Source organism: Barbatula barbatula (genome assembly GCF_947034865.1).
Source record: "Barbatula barbatula genome assembly, chromosome: 16".
NCBI classification, from domain to species: domain Eukaryota; kingdom Metazoa; phylum Chordata; class Actinopteri; order Cypriniformes; family Nemacheilidae; genus Barbatula; species Barbatula barbatula.
In genome coordinates, this window is record NC_136779.1 from 18,775,054 (window position 1) to 18,799,114 (window position 24,061).

The window sequence follows — 24,061 nt, forward strand, 5'->3', positions numbered from 1 at the left end:
TTTTTAGCTGGGGTAGAAGAAGGTAGCACCCAAGTAAACAAACCAAACATTTTGACCCTCACATAAAGTATAAAACACGCATAAAACACGTTTGTGTTATAAGAAGGTTGCATCAAGAATTATAGGGAACAAGACAGAAGTTAAGCCAGAAAAGACAAGAGCACTTTATTTTAATGTCCTTCGCTACATGTTACAAGTACTTCATATAGTAAAAACAGAAATGGTGCATCGTTGCAAACCAACCAACAATGAGTAATACAATACAAGTTGTTACAACCCTGGTTGTTTTGTGTGGTGTTTTTCTATGTTACAATACAATAATGACTGGATAACTGTTGATGGGGGAATACAATAAATCTCATTACAGCCAACCCTTTTAAAAACACTGACATCTTTTGATTTCATTGACTTAGAAGGTTCTATCTGACATCTTCGTCAAAATTCACATAGTGTTATTTTGTGACAACTTATTTACATGATGTGATGTATTTTTTCTTAAAGTTGTGTACTTTTTTAGAAAACAAAAAGATGTTATGTACTGAGACAAATGGAATTGAAGCTTGTCATCTCAAAACTGCTCAGAATGCAGATGGAACCTATTTCCAAGGACGATGATATCCTAAAACTATCCTAAAATATAGCAATATTAGCAGCAAGCAATGCAAAGCGTTCTTTTTAAACAGTAGAGACACTTTACCTTTATAAAACATTTTTGGAAATAGAATATGTCGGAAGCTTAGTTAAAAACACAGAAATTAACAAATTACTGAATTGAACACAAATATGTTACATTAGGCTATAATATAGTTTCAGATAATACAAATGAACAACTACACAAAATTACTGATGTAACACCATATAAAGCAAAAGTCTAAAATACAGTTCAGTCCCTTTACATAAGTAAATGTTTCTCACAAATGTTGATAGAGAAGTTATGTTGACTTAATTAGCACAATCCAATGGTAAAATGTCAACGAATGAAGGTGACAATTAAAGTCTTACTGAGGATAAACCTTGATTCTGTTAAATTGTTGATCCTGGCAGATCATTGGTCAGTGTGTGCCAACGTTCAACCTCCTGCCCTTTATTTTTTAGACAGTCTATCCAGTGCTGAAGAGCATCACCCTGTGAGTTACATCCTAGTGACACGCCCCCTGCCATGACCAAAACATAATAAAGCTGATTAGCAGCATGTATTGTGTCCTCGTGAAGATTTGTAATTTAGCAGGATGTATTAAGTCAAGGACACTATCATCCAAAAAGCATTTTATTGGAGAGAGAACATATAATGCTTTGGTTCTTGGAAGGGAAAATACTAAAACAAGTAGATGGGCATTCCTGCTAATAAAGTTGATTTATTTTTAGCATTACACAAAAAAATTGTTACATACATTAAAAAACAATTTAGTTAGTTATAAGGTATTGACAACCAAAATGAATTTAACATGCATCTCAATACTGCATGTGATCAACAAAAGCTATGTGATGCTTTATTTTGAGATATAATAGTGAATATGTATCTCAGATTTAAAAACAGTGACAAATTACTGCTTACCAATGAAATCATTGGACCGCCCCAAATCATAGTCCCAGACCGAAACCTCTAATGTCTTGGCAGCTAACTCATTAAATGTGATCTCATAAAAAAACTCCTGAAACAAGATGTTTAAATAGACAACAGCAGAAAAGACAAATTAGTTTATTTAACATAGCGATGATCATAAGTAATTTTATAATACATAAATGGTTTATTCAGAAATGACCATGAGTGCATTTCCCAGATGACGACTCGCTGCTTAACCACCAACTAGATAGTCACTGCCAGGGCTTGACATTCACTTTTTTGCTCACCGGCCACTGTGGCTAATGATTTTCCAAAGTTAAAGCCTCTCAGCATTTTCACTGGCCACAATTTCGTTGTTGGGAAAATACATTATGATTATGTTGAGTACAGAGTACAATTATTTGATTTAGCTAGATTGAAAATCCTTTCAAACACAGACTGACCACCCAAATATATTAGCTGGTACAGTACTGTATATAGCACAATACTTGTACATCCACACGTAGTCTGTTAATCATCTACCTTTCTTGCAAATAGCGTGCAGGTTCCGATACGGTATAGCTTAATTCGAAGGCTGCGTCCTCCGGAGGTCGCATTTGTCGACCGCATATGTCATCAAGGTTGTTTCATTGCAGTTCAAAAAATGTTATAAAATCTAACATATTTCTCTCAAGACGTAATTGTTGTAGTTTCTTTCTTAACAAATTCCTTTCTGAAATAAAACCTGATATAATAAAACTCGATGCACCCATCAAATGCGACCTTCAGAGAGGGGAGCCTTCGAACTGAGACGCAACTAGTATCTTCATCTTCTCGAGCTCAGCTGACTTCATAAGGATAAGGGACTTCACTGCCACACTATCTTGTTGCGAAGCTGTCTTTGCCAGTTTAAATGACGTGCTGGGGGTTTGACCAACAGACTTTTCCGTTCACACACTGAGCGTAGGGAAGGCTCATGAAAGTTGGAGTTTCGTAGTGTTGCATCGTTTGTTAATTCACACGACTAAAAAATACTTAACAAGAAAACTTTAATTTTTAACTGGCCAAAATGGCTAGTTAGAGTGGTTGTCTTACTGGCCACAGCTGAAATCTACCCGCATTTGGTGGGTGTTAATGTCAAGCCCAACTCACTACTGTGTTGGCACATTCGCAAATGTCATAGTAATAATTTATATTATTTTATGAATCCATTCCAATCAAATCAATGTCAAAATGATTGTTGTAAAAAACAAACATCTCTGTTGTTTTATTATAACATGTATTGAGCATGGTGTAGGCTAGAATGCACTGCATAGGCAAACAATCTGCTTAAAAACATGATCTATGTCAAAGACATAAAATATACATCCTAATTTACCTCATTAAACTCAGGGTTCAGAGTCTTTTTGATGACTGCAGTCTTATGCTTTGATTTCTTCTTAAGGTCAGGTTTGAGATATCTGTTGAAAACAATCAAAACAAACAACAGTTTTTAAGGTAATACAAAGCCTCTCCAGAATATTAGTCTTCAGAAGGCATTTTCCAAACAGAAATGAGCATCCCTATGCCCTGTTTCCTAAGATGGGCTGAGGCCTTTAAATAAGCTTTTTGAAGGGTGTAGGGTGAAAAGAATTCAGCACACAGTAACATGTCTTTCCCTCTGCTTGGTGTTAAATGAAGTAAAATGCCTATAAACATAGAACAAACAAAGTATTCGAATACTATCCTTCCATGCTGTATGAAATAGCTCTAATTCAGTTTTCTTGCATATTTTTTTAGAGCCTGAGTGTGTTCATTATACAACGGTGTCGGGCTGCCATTTTTAATCTTCTTCAAGTGCAGAGGAGCAACTGAGTCTGGCGTTTTCGAGAAAGTGGAATTTAAAATTTTCAATGGTTGTTTCAAGATCTTCAATGTTATTACAATGTTATTTGAGGCTAGGCAGGACCTTCTCTGAATACGGCTGACGAAGGGCAATGGGTGGGACCAGAGGAGATGCGGAAGAGCTGAACGGGACCAGTGGGGGCTGCAGAAATTATCCTCATTTATCCAGTCCGACATATCAGAGGCCAACTGTAGCTCACCCTCAGCGGTGAAAGTGTGGGTGTAACAACCCAGGCCTCTGTAGCTCTCTCCAACGGCCACCGGAGGGCACCTTGCCCTGAGTTCTGATTCCGTTCGGGACTAATCACCACCAGGTGTTTGCCATTCCACTCCCTATATAACTGGTTCCAGACTCTCAGACCAAGGCAAAGTCTTGTTTAGCCTGTCTAGCATTGCTAAGTGTTTATTCCAGATCGTGTACCTGTGTATTATCTTGGACTACTCCTGTTCTATTGATTCTCAGCCGCCTGCCCTACGGACACTCTGCTTTGTTTCTTTTCTGCCCATTGTCTGCCGCCTGCCCTGATCCAAGCCCGTTAACCGACCCCGACTCAGTCTGCCTTTGATATGCTTGACGCTGTTGTTAGACCTCTGCCTAATTATTTTACGTTTCCTAAAAAAGATTGCAAATGGATCCGAATGTCCCTGACTCGTCATTACAGTCGGTGTGGCTTACATCCCTTCCCTCGATATTCACAAGGACTCCCACTGTGACAAACAGTGTTGTCAAGCTCACACACGATGGTTTTCGTTGTCGCTCATATGTGATGGCCCGTCGAACGCTCTTGTCTGTGGTTGGATCAGACTCCGTGCAGCAGGACAGCTGCTGGCTGGTCTCTGGTTTGGGATTGGGCTGGAGATGTCCTCCACAGGGCAGACGGAGAAAACAGTCCCTTTTCTCTAGCACCCACAAAAGCAGTAAATTTCCCCTTGGGACCAACCACTGGAAGGCTTTCCTTGGGTCGCTAGATCAGACATGCACGGTAGAACACACAGAGCGCGAGTTCAGGAAAGTGAGTGAGGCACGCCATATTTATGAAGTCCTGGGTGTGAGACAGCCCCAAACAGAGGAGCTGGACGGCGAGACGGTCCATGAAAAAAAAGAGGAAATAACGCCACAATATAAATTTTAAGAGGGTCCGCTATTCTATCACGGAATGGCGGACTCTATGAAGCACATGACGATAGACGATAGACAACCAAACAAAACATTTAAATAATAGCAGACAATAAAACGAGGAGAACATGAGGGAATGCTGAAGAAACTTAATCAATGGAAACAAAAACTGGTGCAGACTTAACAGTAACTATGGGAAGAAACTATTGTTATCTTTAGATTCTTAGTTTCTGTTTTCCTCAATAGAGTATAACTGTGACACACAAATGCTTACCCACCATTTGATTACAGCAAAAGTGACAGATGTACTTACGTTACAACTTACCCCAAGGGTGGTGTTCATTGTAGACAGAGGGTTGGTCATAACCCTCTGTCAAGAATTCTGTTTGAACACAGTTAACTCAATGTAATTCTGTCTATAAACTGGATTTGGTGGCTTACACAATTAACTTGAATACATGATCATCCACTGGAATATGGAATAAAGAAGTTTATTATTAGCGGATATTGTAAAAGCAAAACTGTAATCATGCTTTTGCTTGTTTTCTTTTGTTATTAACCCAGCTAAAATAATTTTCAGGTGTAATCATGTAGTAGATGACTTATATATAGCTTAACTTGTATCAAACCTGCAATAATAGACATTAGAGGGACTGAGGCAAATAGAAACATTTTCCATATACCCTCTATCTCATATCTGTCTGTATGAATCATATTCACAAACGCAGTATACTATTATTAGACACAAGTTGCATTTAAAGAAAAGGTCTTTAGCTTTTATGTGCTGTTTAAATTTGTAAAAATCAGTACTATTGTTTTTTTAAAAACAATAAACTACTAGTTAAATTAGAGTAAACACTTATTGCCTCCCAAATATCCGCCTCATTAAAACAACGATGATTCATAAACTCATCGACAGTGCAATGATAATTCATATGTTTAAAGTGGACACAGTTAATGTGGTTTTGAAAAAGACGTATTTTTCGAATAAGTGAATTCTAGTTGTCACCACCATAATGTGGAACAAATGTGGATACCGGCAGTGCAAATATTTATAGCTTTACATGTGTATCCAGCTATAGTTTTATACTCACATTTTCACATACGGGTCAGAGAAGCCATTAACGTCCATAGCTGCTAAGTGGGCACAGCGGCGGACCCCCACACATAGCCCACCCTTGGCTTGCTCTTTAGCTTCTGTCTGTTCAGACCTTTCCGAATACTGGCATGCGGGCAGAAATTGCAGACATAGTAGCAGACGACCTCGCTCTTCCAAATTGCCCTGCTGCTCACTATCCCACTGCACACAAGCACATTGTCCACTAAAATGGATTATGTTACCATAGCTACTGTTGTTTAAACATAATTACAAGTGTCTTGAAATGATTTTTTACTGTTCATTTTTGTCACATCGATCTGTAGCCTACATTGAATCCATTTTACACAGTGAAAGAATATTTTTGTCAAGTAAAATGAAAATGATTGCTTTGCTCTTTCACATTAGACATACATTACAAAGCACAAATGCTGTTGCATTCTTCAGATAATACCATACGTGTGTAAAATAGTATTTGGCATCAGAAATATTTGCCTCGATTAGGTCATCAGAGGAAACGACAAAGCAATTCATTGTTTTCTTAATCAATTCAATGTTTAGAAGCTCATCTTAGGCAGCAGAGAGTCAGGTGAGAAAAGGAAAAGCAAAAACCATTAAGGAAGTCAAGTGAGAAAAGAAAACCATTAGGGAAGTCGAGAACATGGAACCTGAGGCTCCATGAGGAGCAGAAAGGACACAAACATAGTGTGTCATTTATGCCCATAAGCACTGCTATATATTTTTAGTGATTTATGTTATTTTCAGCTGGATGTGAGTCACAATTTATCCCTGTGTCAAGGCTAAAACACAGATGAATAGATTCTGATCACTTTGAATTCTGAAAATGTGATTGATTTTATTTCATCATTAGGGTATGATTGTGTCTATTTCAATCTGATTATCACCGCCTCTAAACTAATTATTAGTCTGCAGTCCACTAAACTACCATCTCCGTGTGTCAGTATGTCTGGTAATTAGACGGTACACTGCAGGATATAAAAAGCATTCCTATAAGATAATTTTACAGATGACTGAATGATAGCTGAATGTTTAAAGAACAAAGCTTGAATTGCAAATATGGGATTGATAAACCTACATTAAGCCTTGGAGAACATGTAAGAATAAAAAACAACTGTTATCTTTACCTCTCTCAGATAGCAGGAGATTCCTCTCAAAGCTGAACTCATTGCTGTGGGAGATGACAACTGATAGACAGAGAGAAATATACACGTATATATCACGTCCAAAACTGAGAAATGTTTATTGGTGACATAGGGAGTGGATTACTGATGGTTTTGGTGAAAGAAAGTAGAATAGAATAGAATAGAATCCATTATTTGATGAAGTTTCCATTTCTTATCCCCACACCCATATGCCTTCATGACACTTGAAATCAGCCGCTTCTCAAATCTGCAGTTGTGCCAGTGCCCCACCAAAATATTCATCCACTTTTGTATACGTGAGTGTGTCCAGCATTATTTAACAAATATTTTCAGGATTTCTTGACTATAGTATTTTAAGTCATATAGTGAAATTAATATATATATAGGAATTTAGCACTTGGCTTCATTTATAAATTTAGAATGCACTGCATTTTGCTTGCTTATTTTGCTCAAACGCATGATGTATGTAAGTTTACATGTCATAATAGTTAGGTTCTGTGTTTCTAACCACATCTCAAGACCTGTAGTTCCAACAATGCAACTTTGTGATGCTGTTTCTGAATGTTCGTTGGAACAATAGTTCCTGGAAATACTTGAATAGTTAAACTATGCAGACACAACGGAACTATACTTTTGGGAAAAGCACCCCTATTGTAGGACTCATTTTCAATCAAGATAGGTGAGTTTACCCAGTATCTTAGGGTAAAAAATTATCTCCTCTCTTTTCCAAACATTAATTATGAGACTATGCTCCTTACTCCACTCAACAAAATTGTCAATCTCTGCAATACAATAATAAATGTCCTTATCCTTATGCAGAAGACCAAGAATAGCTGTGTCATCTGAAAATTTTAATATACACAGTCGCCCAATTTAAATCTAGATTAAAAACACATCTTTTCAAAATTTGTATATACACCACCCACAGGTTCTCATAATATATTTATGCAGATGATACGCAGCTCTTTAGAGCCAGGTGACCCCACCCCATCTCTGTCCGTTTTGACAACCATGTTTGATTTCCAGCTGAAATTCACCTCTCACCTCTCACAAGACACAAGATCCTCAAATTCGATGACAATCCAGTCATCAAAACATTTGCTGACATCAAACAACAACCAGATTCTTGTTTGTATTCTACAGTACATACTATATTAGCCAACAAAATTATCCAGGCCCTACCCTCTCTGGAGTTTTTTATAATGCTTTGTCCTCTAAGGCTTGGAAAGAGGGTCCGATCCACTCCCATAGATACACCCCTTTTTCACATTTCTTTTGAAGATAAAACTGAACGACACAATGGTAAATAAAGAATGGCAACATTATGATTTTATTTAAAGGAATAGTTCACCTTGAATGAAAATTCTTTCATTATTTACACACCCTTTTGTTATTTCAAACCTTTATGACTTTCTTTCTGAAGGAGATATTTAGAAAAATTAAAACTATTGGTCCCCATTGACTTGGATCAACGGTTTTTGGCTACCAGCATTTTTCAAAACATCTTCTTTTGTGTTTTGCAAAAGAAAGGAAATCACAAAGGCTTGAAATGGCAACAGATGAGTAAATGATAACAGAATTATTTATTTTGAAGGTGAACGATTCCTTTAATTATCATTTAATGATTTATGAACTTTAACTAACTACATTCATGGGTTTTATACGGAAGCTGTTAAATATCTGCCCTTGACAGAAGATGATCACATTAATTTGGAACAGCGTGAGAGGGGGTAAATGTCACATATGTCATATATTTCTTTAATGATAGCTATTACTGCTTTGTTTTATGTAATTCTTATGGCTTTGCTCTCACTGGCACTCACGGGAGGTGGATGCTCTAAGCAGATGTTATAATGTTTGGGCTGGTTAGGCTTCACTTTGCGTAATGCCACCCGTGATTCTCCAATGAACTCATTATGAGTCAGCTTGTCCTCATCACACACAGACACCCTAAGAGAGACAGAAAACATGAAAAAAATACAAAAAAATACATGGACACTTCAGACACTAGCAGTCCTCCCTTGCATTTGCAAAAAATGCTTCTGATCAATCCCCGTGTTGAACTGATAAGGCAAAATTTGGGCCATTTTTACTGTTTACACCTTAAGCCGTGGTCACATTTGACTAGTTCCCTCCATTGATTTTCATTCATACGCATGGGAATGCGACAGACCCGTTCAATGGTATTTCACATTTCGCTGCGTAAAAAAGTTCAAGTTTGGTGAACTCTGGCCTGCCAATTCGCGTCATTTGTGAGACCAATAGAAGATAAAAACGTCACAGCGTGACCTCTCTGTACAGAAGTGTAAAAAATAGTGGAATCGCACCCGCCCATTTTCGTATCTCTGTCCAAACAATCTTTGCATGCTCAAAGTCAAGTCTGACTGCGGCTTTAGGAAAAAACAGAACATATTAATTTGTTGATGCATCAATATGAGTGCCATGCAAGGGATTGACAATTTACCAAATGGGTGATAATTTACCAATAGCCAGTTAATATATTAAAAGTGAATAAACAGTTGTAGACACTGCATAGATATTCTGTTTAACATTTTCAGAATCTTTAAAAAAACTTGGTAAAGTATCATTAAATAATGTTCTAGGACATAATTCATGCAGATTGCATGAAAAGCTAGTACAGATGTAAGCTTCTGTAAATAACTTTCTTTAAACCTTCATGTGTCCTCTTGTGTAAGTAGTTACATTTATTTGACCTGTCTGATTCAATCTAGTTTAAGGCCCCAGACTAACAGTTTCCACCCTCTGGGTGTCATAAAATACAAACAATCTTTCACATGCAGAAACTTTAGCCTCATGCAAACAAATTCCCAGATTTTTCAGGGGTCAGTGAAATCAAATGCCCCAGATACAACAATGACCTCAATCTGTCACTGCTGCTGAGAAAGATACGCCAAGAGTGAGGACAGAGAAAGAGAGAGAAAGGAAGTCAGATAAGAGGTGGAAGCAAAACTAACTGCGAAATTAAATGAATATTCTGGGAAACAAAAATATGGCATGTGGAAAACATGTTTAATGCTCTTTAAATCCACTCTTAAACAAATATGGTTTGTTAAGGGTTTCTTAACAATGGCAAAAGTGAGAGAATCCTGTTGTGAAACCCATTCTTTATTCCAGCCTCTTTCAGCTTATCAGTTTTAGAAGCCAATTGTTCATGAGATATTTCATATAAATTGTGGGAATTTGCTTTATCAATAACTTGGGATAATAATGTACTAAAATCTTATGTATTTAAATATTTAAATATATAATTCTTTACTACTCATCGTCACATTCAGCTCAACTGAATTTAAACTTTTGTTATGTCCTTTTTGTATCCTTGAGTGGCATCTGTATGATAACATCAGCCTGTTTTATCTCATCCTTTGGTCCCCTAAGACAATGAAGCTCAAATTTGACCAAAGCCCAGCTGGAAAATATGGTGGGAACCTGCAAATGTGCTCCCATTGATCTTTAAGACACTGCCAGCTCCTTCTTCTAGCTGGCCATAAGCTAAACGTCACTCATAAAAAAGCAGTGGATGTATGTAGTTTTTGCTTCTTTACCCAGCAAAAAACTTTAACAAATTGTAAAAAAATCATGTATTTTATAATTGTCTTGTTTTTATGTGTATCCTTATGTATACTGTGTATATACATACGTGTATGTATTTAAATTTCATTACTTTCTCTGTTTTACATTTCAACATGTGTATTATTTTTGTAAATGCAAAACTGTGAAAGGCACCTGTGACTGTCACAAGCTGCAACAAATACACACAAATAAGGGTTGAGGATCCAAATGCAGTCTTTCCTGAAAGGTATTTGAAAGATGTAATAAAAAACAGGCAAGGGGTCAATAACAAATGTAAACATTCCACAAGAACACCAGGGCAAAACACAGACAAATGCATAATCCAGATGATAGGTAAAACATCAAGAACCATTAACCAGAGAACTAGGAACTCCTGCAGGGACACCTTGATGGCTAACAGCTCCTGGGTTCCAATGTTGTAGTTTGTTTCCGCCGGGGTTAGTTCATGAGAGAAGAAGCCAAATAGATGGAGAGGGGTTTTATCCCCCTGCTCCTGTTATGGCGCTGCTCATATCCAAGACAAGAAGCATCAATATCCAACATAAAGGGCTTTGAGGGATCAGGATGGCTGAGGAGCTGGGCGGTGGTGAATCTCATTTCAAGACAGAGATTTGGGCTTGCCTTTAAAAAGACTGATTAGGGTATGTACTACTGAGCCAAAGTCCTGGATGAAATGGCAGTAGAAATTATTCTAAAAGTTCTGACACAGACAAAGAGCTGCTCAGAGCGAGAGCTCTGTGTTCAGTCCGAGTAGAGGCGCAGGGCACATACTGGACACGACACGACAGGGAAAGGGTTGGGACTTCCTCCCTGAGGGAGCGCCTTCAGGTTCCCCACCACCTAGTCTGCGGCGGTGGTAGTGAGGACTCTGGGCATGTGGCCAGGTTGGGGTCTAGCCCACATGGTTTACCACAACTCTAGGCACCCGCTGGACACGAAGAGTGCGTGCTGATCCCCTGGCAGACTGCAAAGACATCTGCCATGAACGAACGCCCGTCCAGCTCCCCGACACTGCCTGCCCGTTGCACACCGCACCCCAACCCAGCAGGGAGGCGTTTGCCGTACCACAGCACGCCTCCCATCTGCTCTAACAGGACTCCAGCCCGGAGTGGGACATGTCTGTCCGAGGGTCTAGGGTGGGCGTGATGGGAACACGCCCTGTGCCGGTGTGCCATGCTCTCCAGGTAACCTGACTCTGAAGCCAATGCTGAAGCAGTCTCATATGCATCAACCTGAGCGGCATGACTGGTTGCCCCAGGAGCCTCTGAGTGTTTATGCCCCAGGAGCCTCTGAGTGTTTCAGGGCAACTGCGGACTGCTGCCTGATGAGGGCCAGGCAGCACAGCATCAACCGGGCACGCTCTCGTGAGGCATGCTCTATGGTAACAGAGTCTAGTCCCATACCGGGAAAAGAGGTGATCCGACAGGGGAGAACTATATCAGTCATCAATATCAAACCGTGTCGTGGCCGTGTCCAAAAAACACGGCCAGCCATGACCGCAATACCATTACCACGAACGCTACTTCAGCATGAGGTGCGGTCGCACCCAAGATTACAGTGGCGAGACATGCCTGGTGACATGTGCACGCTGCAGGAGAATTTGCTCTTTTAGAAATATGCTCTTTTAAGACACCTCCTACCAGCTACTGAAACGCCCAGGGGAATCGCAATCGCCAGGACGAGTTCCGTTGCTCTGTGTCGTAGATCCAGTAGGAAGAATCGAAGATCACTCAGCATAAGCCTTGCAGGTTCCGAAGAACAAAAAGGTGAATGAATGGACACGCCATCTTCCGTTTTATACCCGTATGTACGGGCGGAGTCTGGCGTGCCGTCCCATTCGCCAAGTTCATTGGCCTTTTCAAACTAGAATCGAAAATGATATGTTTTCAAGTCAAACCCCATTCTGTCCGTCTCGACACAACGTCGAGAGACCGACAGAAAGGCAACTAGGTATTCATCATGTTCTGTGGGCGTGATGAATGCAATCTTCTACTTGTTCCCCTTACATCTGGATGACATCATATGGACTGCAAATCGAGTTTGGTTCGGCTGGGAGGAGGGGAAATGGGTAACAAAATTTACCCTGTTATCTTGTTGAGGGCATGGTAATCGATGCAGCCAGAGATGCCCAGGATGATGTCAGCATTGGATCGCTCCAGAACAAGGAAATTAAGATCTTCTATGTGACAGGCTCCAACTTGCATATGGATGGGTCTGACTTTATGGCTGAACTTGACGTTTTCTGATGATTGCATGAATCATGTACTTGATCGGGATGTCATTGCTTCGGGAGGTTGAGCTGGCAGCAAAGGTCTCCGAATTGGAAAATGCCTGCTGACCCAGAGTAAAGGAGCACTGTGAGGGTGAGAGACACATCAGTGGCACATATTTCAACTGCCATTGTGAGTGGCATATTGTCTACACGGGGGTCATGGATGAAACTCATCATGGGATGAGGAGGTTGGAAGTGAACATGTCCCGGGCACCAAAGTATAAGCAAAGACCCTGGGTCAGCTGCAAAACAGGAGTTGCTTAGTTGCATGGGCTCGTCGTGGCTCTGTAGCGCGGACGTGAAAAGCACCCAACTCAGGTTGGCGGAATGGGGGAAGATGAGCATCCAGGGAACATAGATGTATATGGAATGCAACTTGAAATGTCATCGCTGGATGTGTGGGTTGAGCGTGAACTAGGGGTGCTCTACGTTATATGGGTGTTAGAGCCCACTTGAGTGCGTCCAAAATCTATGCAAAGTGATCTGGGGCACTCATCTTAACGTTGTTCATTTGGTCTTCTGTTACAGAATGACTCAGAGAGTGACGTAAGTAAAATGCATAGTTTTTTAACACAGGTAGAGCAGTAAGCTGGCAGGTAAGTCAATATTCAGGAGTATGTTGGCATACAATGGATATTGCAGTGATACTGTCCTGTTGATTGCAGATGGTGATGATGGTGATCATGGACGCCAGGCGAAGGCACACACCTCATGGTGAGGAAGAAGGTGAGATGATGGTGGAGTTGACTTGGGGAACTGGAGATGAAGGAGCAGACTTGGGAAGATCAGATCACATGGAGATAGGCAAGTGTAATACAGTTCGTTATAAGGGAAGGAAGAAAGGAGACAGGGTCGGCGTAGGCTGGGAAGCACCTCACGATTTATTTATAAATTCCTTGGTTGGCGCCACTGCGCTCTTAACAAACAATAACTCAAAATAATGACTCGTTTTAAACACGCTGCTCGACGTCGTCTCGCAGGAGCGGATTTAGGTTTCGGTTTCGCTTTCCTCTCGGGCTTCCCAGCCGGTCTCTCTCACCTCCTCGTCTGTTTGGCAGGCTTTTAACCGTCTCCCCACCAATTACTGAAACGGGACACAGGTGTTTACAATGTGAAATTGACCTACTTACACACCGCTTACCTCACCCTTTCGCTGCCGACTTCGCTTAACCACGCCCCCTCCACATACCCCCACCGCCCGACTCAGGCCGGGGAACCATCCGGCCTGCAGCTCCCCCCCCCCCTCTACGGGAGAGAAAGTCGGCCACGACCATCTGCGCCCCCGGCCTGTGGACCACCTGGAATTTGAAGGGTTGTAATGCCAAGTACCAACGGGTGATCCGCGCGTTGGTGTCTTTCATGCGGTGGAGCCATTGGAGGGGGGCGTGGTCCGAACAGAGCGTGAATTCGCGTCCCAGGAGATAATACCGGAGGGTGAGAACGGCCCACCTAATGGCCAGACATTCCTTCTCGATGGTGCTGTACCTCACCTCCCTCCGGGAGAGCTTGCGACTAATATACAGCACCGGCCGCTCCACACCCTCGACCTCCTGGGACAAGACCGCCCCCACGCCCCGGTCCGATGCGTCAGTCTGCAACAGAAAGGGGAGAGAAAAATCCGGAGCATGCAATAGCGGGCCGCCACACAGAGCAGCCTTAACTTGGGTGAAAGCCTGCTGGCACAGCTCCGACCACTGGACGGTATCCGGTGCCTCCTTTTTAGTGAGGTCAGTCAGCGGGCTGGTGAGCTCCGAATAATTAGGTACAAACCTTCTATAATATCCCGCCAGCCCCAGGAACTGCCTCACCTCCTTTTTGGTCTTGGGTCTTGGTGAGGTCGCAACCGCGGCCGTCTTATCAATTTGGGGACGCACCTGACCATGACCCAAGTGGAAGCCCAGATACCTTACCTCCACCCGCCCAATTGCACACTTCTTCGGGTTAGCCGTAAGCCCGGCCGCTCTCAACGACCTCAGGACCGCCCTTAGGTGTTGGATGTGCCGCTGCCAATCATTACTGTAAATGATGATGTCATCCAGGTAAGCAGCGGCATACGTTGTATGGGGTCGCAGGATTCGATCCATGAGGCGCTGAAAAGTGGCCGGTGCTCCGAATAAGCCAAAAGGAAGGGTGACAAATTGGTGTAAGCCGAACGGCGTGGTGAAGGCTGTTTTTTCTTTGGATATGGGAGATAAGGGGATCTGCCAATATCCCTTCGTCAAATCCAGTGTAAATAAAAGCGAGCCGAACCTAGTCGATCTAGTAACTCGTCAACTCGTGGCATTGGGTATGCATCGAATTTCGACACAGCATTCACCTTGCGATAGTCCACACAGAACCGTACCGAGCCGTCCGTTTTAGGGACCAAAACTATCGGGCTCGCCCAGTCACTGTTGGACTCTTCTATTACCCCCATATCTAGCATTGCTTTTAATTCATTCTGAACCACAATTTTTTTGTGTTCAGGCAACCTATAGGGCCGGCTGCGTACTACGACGCCGGGCCGAGTCTCGATGTGGTGCTCGATGAGGTTGGTACGGCCGGGTAGGGGCGAGAACACCTGTGCGAATTCCGCTTGCAACCTGGCCACATCAGTGATCTGGGAGGGAGAGAGGTGATCCCCAAGCGGGGTCAGAGCAATCGGTGGACTTTTACTAGATGCTTCTGGCCCTAAATCTTCCTCTCTACTGATCACCGTCGCCAGCATCACTGTGTCCGCCTCTTTCCAGCTTTTAAGGAGATTGAGGTGGTAAACTTGAGGCGCCCCGCCCCTATCCGTCCGAGCCACCTCATAATTGAGATCTCCTATTCGTCGTGTGACCTCAAAGGGTCCTTGCCACTTGGCGAGTAATTTAGAGCTCGATGTGGGAAGTAATACAAGAACTTTATCTCCCGGTGCGAATTTACGTAGTCTGGTACCCTTGTCATATTGTCGGCTTTGTCGGTCCTGGGCCTGGAGCAAATTCTCCATTGAGAGCCGCCCCAACGTGTGAAGTTTTGCTCTCAGGTCCAGGACGTACTGAATTTGATTTTTACTCGCAGAAGGTCCGTCCTCCCAAGTCTCTCGCAGGACGTCCAAAACCCCACGGGGCTGGCGTCCATAGAGAAGCTCGAAGGGGGAAAACCCTGTGGAGGCTTGGGGAACCTCGCGAACCGCAAATAACAAAGGTTCCAGCCATTTATCCCAATTTTTGGCGTCTTCGTGCACAAATTTACGGATCATCGTCTTTAACGTGCGATTAAAACGTTCTACCAGACCGTCCGTTTGTGGGTGATAGACGCTGGTCCGGACCGCCTTAATGCCCAATAATCCGTAAAGTTCGCGGATAGTCCGTGACATAAACGCCGTGCCTTGGTCTGTGAGGATCTCACGGGGGACCCCCACACGGGAGATAAGTCGAAACAGTGCGTCCGCCACGCTTGTCGCGGAAATAGTTCGGAGAGGCACTGCCTCGGGATATCGTGTTGCATAGTCGACAATGACTAATGCAAAACGATGCCCTCGTGCAGATCGTTCTAACGGCCCGATCAGGTCCATACCAATTCTCTCGAAGGGGACCTGAACAAGAGGGAGGGGGCACAAAGGTGCCTTCGGGGTGGCCGGGGGGTTTACCAACTGACATTCAGGACAAGACGCGCACCACCTGCGCACGTTCTCATGAATGCCTGGCCAAAAAAAACGGGCCGTGAGACGATTTAACGTTGCAGTCTGCCCTAAGTGGCCGGCCATTGGGTTACAATGAGCCGCCTGGAAAAGTGTTTCCCGACGGCTCTTTGGTACTACTAACTGGGTTGTATCTTGTTTCGTCTGGGTGTCTTGGCTCACCCGATACAACCTATCTTTTAAGATGGCAAAATAGGGGTAGGTGAGCGGACGGGTCGGGTGGATCGGCTGACCGTCAATGGTCTGCACATGCTCAAACGCATGTTTCAGCGACTCGTCCTGAGACTGTTCCAGGGGAAAATCATCGCACTGAGAGAATCTTTGCCTCTCCACTGTGCTCCGTTCACTTGGGGCAGTAGTCAGTGGTCTTGGTTCAGCCTCTCCCACCTCTACGACCGCCCTCCTTCCCTGCCTGGAATTTTGCCAAGAGACATCCGAACACAAATGTCCCAATAAAACCGAAAACATCGGCCAGTTCGTCCCCAAAATTAACGGATGTCGGAGGCGCGAGCTAACGGCCACCTCCACACTATGCTTTTGTCCCCTGAACTGTATGGCCAGCGACACCAAGGGGTAATTCACCACATCCCCGTAAAGCGAACCTTCACCATGCGGTCGTACCCAACGCCACGGGTTGAATCAGGCTTTGGTGAACCGAGGTCTGATTGCACCCTGAATCCACCAAAGCCTGATAGGTACCCCCCTTAATACTCACAGGTATCTGGTACAGTCCGTTTTGATCGAGGGCAGCCCGTGGAGCATCAGGGATCCGGACCACCGTACCGACCTCCATCACCGGACAACGATCAATAAAATGGCCCGGATCCCCACACCTCCAACAGGCCGGCCCAGACTTCCCCGCCGCCCCAGTGGCGGGAAGTAGGCCAATTAATTGGTGGGGAGAGGGCCGAGGGGTGGGAGACGGAATGACACCAGCAGCGGTGTCGTGGGGTCCACTCCTGGGCGGCATCCGGACCCTAGGTGCTGGTCGCGGCATTCGGTCCAGGCGAGACCTGGGAAAAGGGACAGGTTTGGGGGGAGAGAGGGAAACATGAGGGAGAGAAGGAGAGAGAGAAGATGGAGGTACGCCGACCCCGGAGCACGCAACCAGTTGGTCCTCCGCCAGCTGGATGGCCTAACTGAGCGACGTCGGCCGGTGACACTGGACCCACTCCGCCGTCGTCCTTGGTAGCCGTGACACAAACTGCTCCAGCGTCACCGTATCAATGATGGAGTCCACGTCCGCGTTGTCGGCCATCAGCCATCTGCGGCAGGCGTCCCGGAGCTGTTGGGCCATGATGAATGGCTGGCCGCACTCCCTGAACTCCAGAGAACGGAACCTCTGGCGGTGCTGCTCAGGACTCAGGCCGACCCGTTGTAAAATGGCTCTCTTCAGGCTCTCATAGACAAACAGGCTCTGGACCGGAAGCTGTTGTGCGGCCAATTGCGCTTCTCCGGAGAGCAGAGGAATGACCCGGGCCGACCAGTCGTCCTGAGACCAGCCTGCTAGTTCCGCAGATCGCTCGAAAAGCTCCAGGAACGCCTCCGGATCGTCCTGAGGACCCATCTTGTGGAGAGGCAGGTGGGATGACAGGGGTGCGTCCGCAGACGCGGTGCTGGTTCCTTCGCGGCGGACCCAGTTTCGGAACTGCTCGCGGTCTTCTTGCTGAGCCTGGACGAGAACCTGGAAACGTTTCTCCTGGTCCTCTCGGAGACCCAGCAGCGCCTGGTGGTGTTCGTGATGAAGAGCCGCGAGCGACTGAATCACTTCCGCAAACGGCGAGGCTGGCGGGGACTGCATACTGGCTACGGCTTCCCCTTCCTTCCCGGGTTTCGGCACCAGTGTAATACAGTTCGTTATAAGGGAAGGAAGAAAGGAGACAGGGTCGGCGTAGGCTGGGAAGCACCTCACGATTTATTTATAAATTCCTTGGTTGGCGCCACTGCGCTCTTAACAAACAATAACTCAAAATAATGACTCGTTTTAAACACGCTGCTCGACGTCGTCTCGCAGGAGCGGATTTAGGTTTCGGTTTCGCTTTCCTCTCGGGCTTCCCAGCCGGTCTCTCTCACCTCCTCGTCTGTTTGGCAGGCTTTTAACCGTCTCCCCACCAATTACTGAAACGGGACACAGGTGTTTACAATGTGAAATTGACCTACTTACACACCGCTTACCTCACCCTTTCGCTGCCGACTTCGCTTAACCACGCCCCCTCCACAGCAAGTAATTTGAACAGGTAGGTAAACATGCTATGTCTGTGGTTCTGTATTCATACGATGAATAGACAATGAATGCAAGTGAGGTGGGTGCTTTTGAAAGGTTTGTTGATGAGGGGGTGATGAGGTGCAGGTGATCAAGAAATGAGTACTCGGGAGAGAGGGAGAATGAAGGTTGCATGGTGAGAGCCTTGCAGATCCATTACAACAAGAAGCCTTCAATGAAAAGCATGTCCAATTTCAAATTATTTTCCCAACAAACTCAAGTGCTTGGTGCTAAAAGTGTTCTATTAGCACTAAAAGGCTTCTGCTATCGTTACAGGTAGAACAACCCTAGTATTCCGAGCATTTTTATGCATAAGCGTGCAATGTTTAACTTGTTTGGCATAACCTCCTGAAAAAAGTGGTATTTGAACTGATGCCCAATTGCCATTATGGGAGTTGGGAGCTCCAACAAGGTAGCTAAGGTCTCCATGCAGTACATATTGTTTTCATTTATTTTATTTTAAAACAAGTGTGACAATTTTATATTTTGAACATCCACAGTACAATACAGTTTTTACGTATACATTTAGTATTACTCCACATTCTTTTTTGTAATAAACTAACTTTCAGCATCTGTGGCACAAGATTTAGTTGTATTCATTGTCAGTGAGATGACTGGTCATACCTGAGGGTTTTTCTGTACATATCCTCCACTGTGATGCCACAGTATGTGAGGGTTTCATTCCACACTGGGTTAAGGGTGTTTTTCACGATCTTCGTCTTTAGCTTATTGGCCTTGGACAGGTAATATTAGAACAATAAAAAAAATAATTATAACAATGTTTAAGTGCAGCATTCACAAAGCATAGCTGTACCAGTCAACCAAATTAAGAAAAAAATGATTCACGTTTGCAAATTTACAAAAACATATACTGCTTGGGGCAAACACATCATTCGTAATAGAAAAATACAATATTAACACAAAACAATTGTGGTAATTGTATTAAAAGAATGACAAAATATTTGGACAGTTGTTATTAGTTTGACATTACCAGCATTGTATTTACGTTAACCCAGATTTGTACCACTAGATCTCCAGAAGGGAATAATTTGGTTGAATGTTGTGCTGTAGTTGGTATTTTTAAGCAAACTGAATCAAGGTTGTGTAAAAATATGTTTAATTAAATTGCACGGCCTGAAAACACAACATGCTGTAAGAAAAGAGAAGAGGAAAAGTGACCCAGACCTTGCAGGCACCAGGAAGCAGATGTAGTTTCACATATGGGTCAGCCAAACCATTGAAGTCCATTGGCTTCAAACCCTGTATACACGTAGGAAAGTAATTAAGGATTTGTATAGAAAGTCGGATATTAAGAAGGTATAAATATAATAGTTTTAATTTACTTAACAGCCAGTTAGCAAAAAACTCCAGGATGATAAAGGGAGTTTGTAAACATCAAACAGGAGTTCAGAGTACAGTTACCTTTGCTCTTATGACAGTGCAGTGAAGAGCACTTGTAGCGGTTTCATAGAGCAGTTCAAACTCCAGGGTTCCCAAGGATGCTGCCACATATGAAACATCAATTTATTTTTATTAAAGACCCCATTCAATCAAATATATGTTTTATTAAAGTTTAAAAAAAGTAGCACAGTTTATTAAATTATCTACAGGGATAAACAACACCAAAGGCTGTGCGTTCAGCTGTACGCTCACGTAAAAAAAGAATACCACAGGCTTTAAACAACAGAGACATATAGGTGGTGACACAATCTGTCACTGATAAAGGGAAAAAAACACTATATACATGCACATGGGATAACAAGAGACATCTGAGACTAGTCAAACACGATGGAGACTAACAAGGACAAGTTAAACAGGACTTCACAAGGGAAGATAGCGACAGTGTGTCATAAAAGTGTAATGGCTCCAAAATGGTACCAAAGCTAAAGAGATAGTACCCCCAAAAATTCTGTTGTCATTTACATACCCTCTCGTCATTTCAAAACCTGTGTGGCTTTCTTTCTTCTGCAGAACACAAAATATGATATTTTAAAGAATGTTGGTAACCGAACAACTGCGATATCCATTCACTTTAAAACAGCACTTTTCTGGTTAATACATAAGGGGGGTGACATTTTGCAAATGTCTAGATTGTTATTATGTAAAAATGGTCCGGTAATAAAGAAATACATAGACAATCAAGAGTGGAATTTCTCTCAGCATGTATTCAAAGAATGCACCAACATCATATATTGAAAGTCTTACACAATACGTACAAATACAAATCCACCAGGTAATGTTGCTGCTGTGTGTTGAGTGGAGAAACAGTCACGAAAATGATTATAACTGCAGAGAAGTTGATATACGGAGGTTGAAAGACAGTCACACAGGTTTGGGTAAATGATAAGAGAATTTTCATTTCTGGGTGCACTATCCTTAAAGAATCACATTCTGGGTAGATGAACTTTAGTAATAAAATGCATAGGAACTAGTGAAAACAATAGAAATAGAATGACAATGTCTTTTTCGATATTACCATTTGCCTTCACAAGCAACGTCCAGATTTTTTTGTCAGGTGGCCTTAACTACTAACATGAACTATCTGCAAGACTATAATTTTACTGTTAAGTTTGAGGTATGGGTAGGTTTAGGAGTAAGAGCCTTGTTAGGGTTAGGATAAGAAGTTACCGTTTGGTTAGTAAAGGTTAGGTTACGGTTATGAGTAACATTATTGCCTGATTCAGATTATACTATTTCAGCCGGATTTTGGCAAGATTTGTGTCTCAATGTAAGTAAAAAGAAGGACAAAGAACCAGGCTGCCAGGGTAGGGATACTGACAGTGTGAAATAGTATTGTGTTTGCTAAACCAATGAAGTACCCTGATGGCACATCTAAATCTAGGAGACATCTATTTGATGTCTGCATTTATATGCATAGGACATCTATGTTTGTTTGCAATACGTCTCAGAAGATGCCTGTAAGATATTCATGATTTAGAATGTGCCTTTTATAAGACGTTCATCGGATGTTTTTACACAGCAAATGTTTTCCAGAAATGTTTTAGCATGTATCTTAGTCATTTAAGATTAATTTAAAACACATTCTTTGTTTGTTGTCACAAATATGGTCACATGTCTGATCTTTGGACTCACTGTTGTCATCACTGTCACAACTGTCAATCTCTATGGACGTGTCCATGCTACTCATTGCTGAAAGTGTGCCTCCACCTCCAGTGGCTCCTGCTGAGTGAGGAGACAACAGAACTCTGTCTGCTTTGGCTCCAACTGCATCTGAGGAACAGCTGGTCAGGTTTGGCGACAACGAGTCAGAGAAGGAAGATGTCGGCGAGAGTCTGGGAAAGTAGGCAGATATTTGACGGATGGGTTGAATTGGGCCAGGACAGACGTTTATCGCCATGTTTTCCTGAATCGAGATCGCCATCCGCTTTCCTTTTCGTACTGTCATCTAGCTGAAGAGCACAAACAAAAAAAGAAGTATGTTCTTTGTTTATCGGCTAATCCCAATCCTGCTGTAGTGGGGTTGGTAAGGTTAAAAATCAATTGCTTATATGAATCAAATAAGACTGTATATTTAAAAAGTCTTAAATATATTTATTTATATAACATATTTAAAAAATATATTGTCACCAAATGTCACCAAATACAATTTATATTTTTAAAAAGCTAAAAAAGTCTTCAAAAACAAAATAGCATTTCCAGTTCATTCTGCATGATTCCAAAATTCAATTTAGTCTACAGGTTGGAGAAGTGTAACTATATATCTATATTACTGGAAATTCAAGATTCCAGTAGATTCAAGATGTAAGAGATGCCAGATCGGGGTAACAAAACCAGATTAATGGTCAATCAAAACTAGCCCAAAATTAGCTCAATGAATAATATCAGCACAAACTGCAAATTATCAGTCCCAGTGCTGCTAGGCTTATCTGCAGTGCTTGATACCATTGATCATCAGATCCTGCTAGCTACGGTATCAGTGCTAGGGATCACAGTTAATCCTCTTCTCTGGTTTAAATCCAACCTCTCTGATAGATCTTTCAGGGTGTTGAGGAGGGGTGCATTGTCCAAAGCTCACTACATGGTCAGCGGGGTCTCTCAGGTATCAGTGCTTGGACCACTACTTTTCTCCATTAGAAAAACATCCTTAGGACCTATCATACAGACACATAAGTTATCCTACCACTGCTCTGCATGCATTACAGCCTGTCTGGAAGATATCTCAGCTTCAGAATTCAAAACAGAGCTGCTATATCTGGCCCGCCCTATTATACAACATGATCTCACCATACAAATGAGCAATACTGTCATTACTCGTTCCACAAAATAGCCATGAACTTCGGAGTAATCTTCGATGACCGGCTGTCCTTCAGTGATAACACTGCAAAAACAACACGGCCATGCCGATTTGCATTATACAACATCAGGAAGAGCAGGCCCTACCTTACTAAGCATGCAGCATAACTCCTTGTTTAGGCCCTTGTCATCTTAGGCTGGGCTACTGCAATGCTCTCCTTGCTGGTCTTCCTGTTAAGGGAATCTAACCACTCCTAAAGCTAGGTTCGATTGACAAGTGTGAGCGCACACAACCACACTCAGACGCAATTCACATACCGTGTCCCAGCATAGTTGGAAGAGGTGGGCTCGAGTGCGGTTTGGTTGCAAAGGGGACAGTGTGTGCAAACCATGCCAGAGTGTGGAACTGAAAGCATGATGTAAATTATGCGACTGTTTAAATTCCTCCTTGAGATTCAGCTATCAACTAAAAAACTATTTGCGCCCGGGCAAGGTTTAGGGCAATCGTGCTTAGTGTGAATACTCCCTTACACCCAGTCCAGGACCTTTCACTCAGTGAATGGACAGTGAATACCACACCTTAACAAAAGGGCATCTTCCACATGCAGTTCGGTCAACCTGCATCAGCTAAATGCCAAACTGTAAATGTCAAAAAACACTCCTGTGCCTAAAATACACATTTTAATGTTGATGTTTTGAATTAAACAGGTTTGTCTTAAAAATCACTCTTTAGTACTAGTAATAATAAACACATTCTGTCTTCATAAATAATGAACAAAATCCTTTTTTAGAGTTTAAAAAAGCAAGGGTATAAACTCAAAACAACAACAAAACATACAGTATACCCGAGGAAGTATCATTGCTGTTACCTGAACCTAAACATAAAGGCATACTCCACTCAAAAATGAAAATTCTGTCATGAATTACTCAACCTCAAGAAGTTCCAAACCTGTATGAATTTCTTTGTTCTGTTGAACACAAAGGAATATATTTAGAATGTTTTAGAATGTAAAAATCCCAATAAACAGTTGAATATTTCCAAAAAGGCTTGATGGTTCATTTCTGAGAACAGGTTATTAACGGTCAAGGATTTCATTAAATATTTAAAATTATAATATAACTTTTATTGTTTATATTTGAATTTTATTGTTTATATTTGAAATATTTCTTATAGCCTCACATGAAAACCATTTTTTGAAAGATTTCAACTGAAC

General features: G+C 42.5%; 1 protein-coding gene across 1 annotated transcript; it reads right to left on the reverse strand.

The window, feature by feature from the left end:
* Positions 1-142: 142 nt before the first annotated feature.
* Positions 143-21,999, reverse strand: LOC306906164 (double C2-like domain-containing protein alpha; the record flags this gene model as incomplete). The annotated part of the gene is made up of 10 exons (XM_079477305.1): positions 143-1,154; positions 1,556-1,652; positions 2,922-3,003; positions 5,639-5,844; positions 6,786-6,845; positions 8,627-8,753; positions 19,218-19,327; positions 19,779-19,853; positions 20,016-20,095; positions 21,687-21,999. The coding sequence occupies 10 exons, from the start codon at positions 21,997-21,999 to the stop codon at positions 1,024-1,026; spliced, it is 1,281 nt and encodes a 426-aa protein (XP_079333431.1). The 3' UTR covers positions 143-1,023.
* Positions 22,000-24,061: the final 2,062 nt, after the last annotated feature.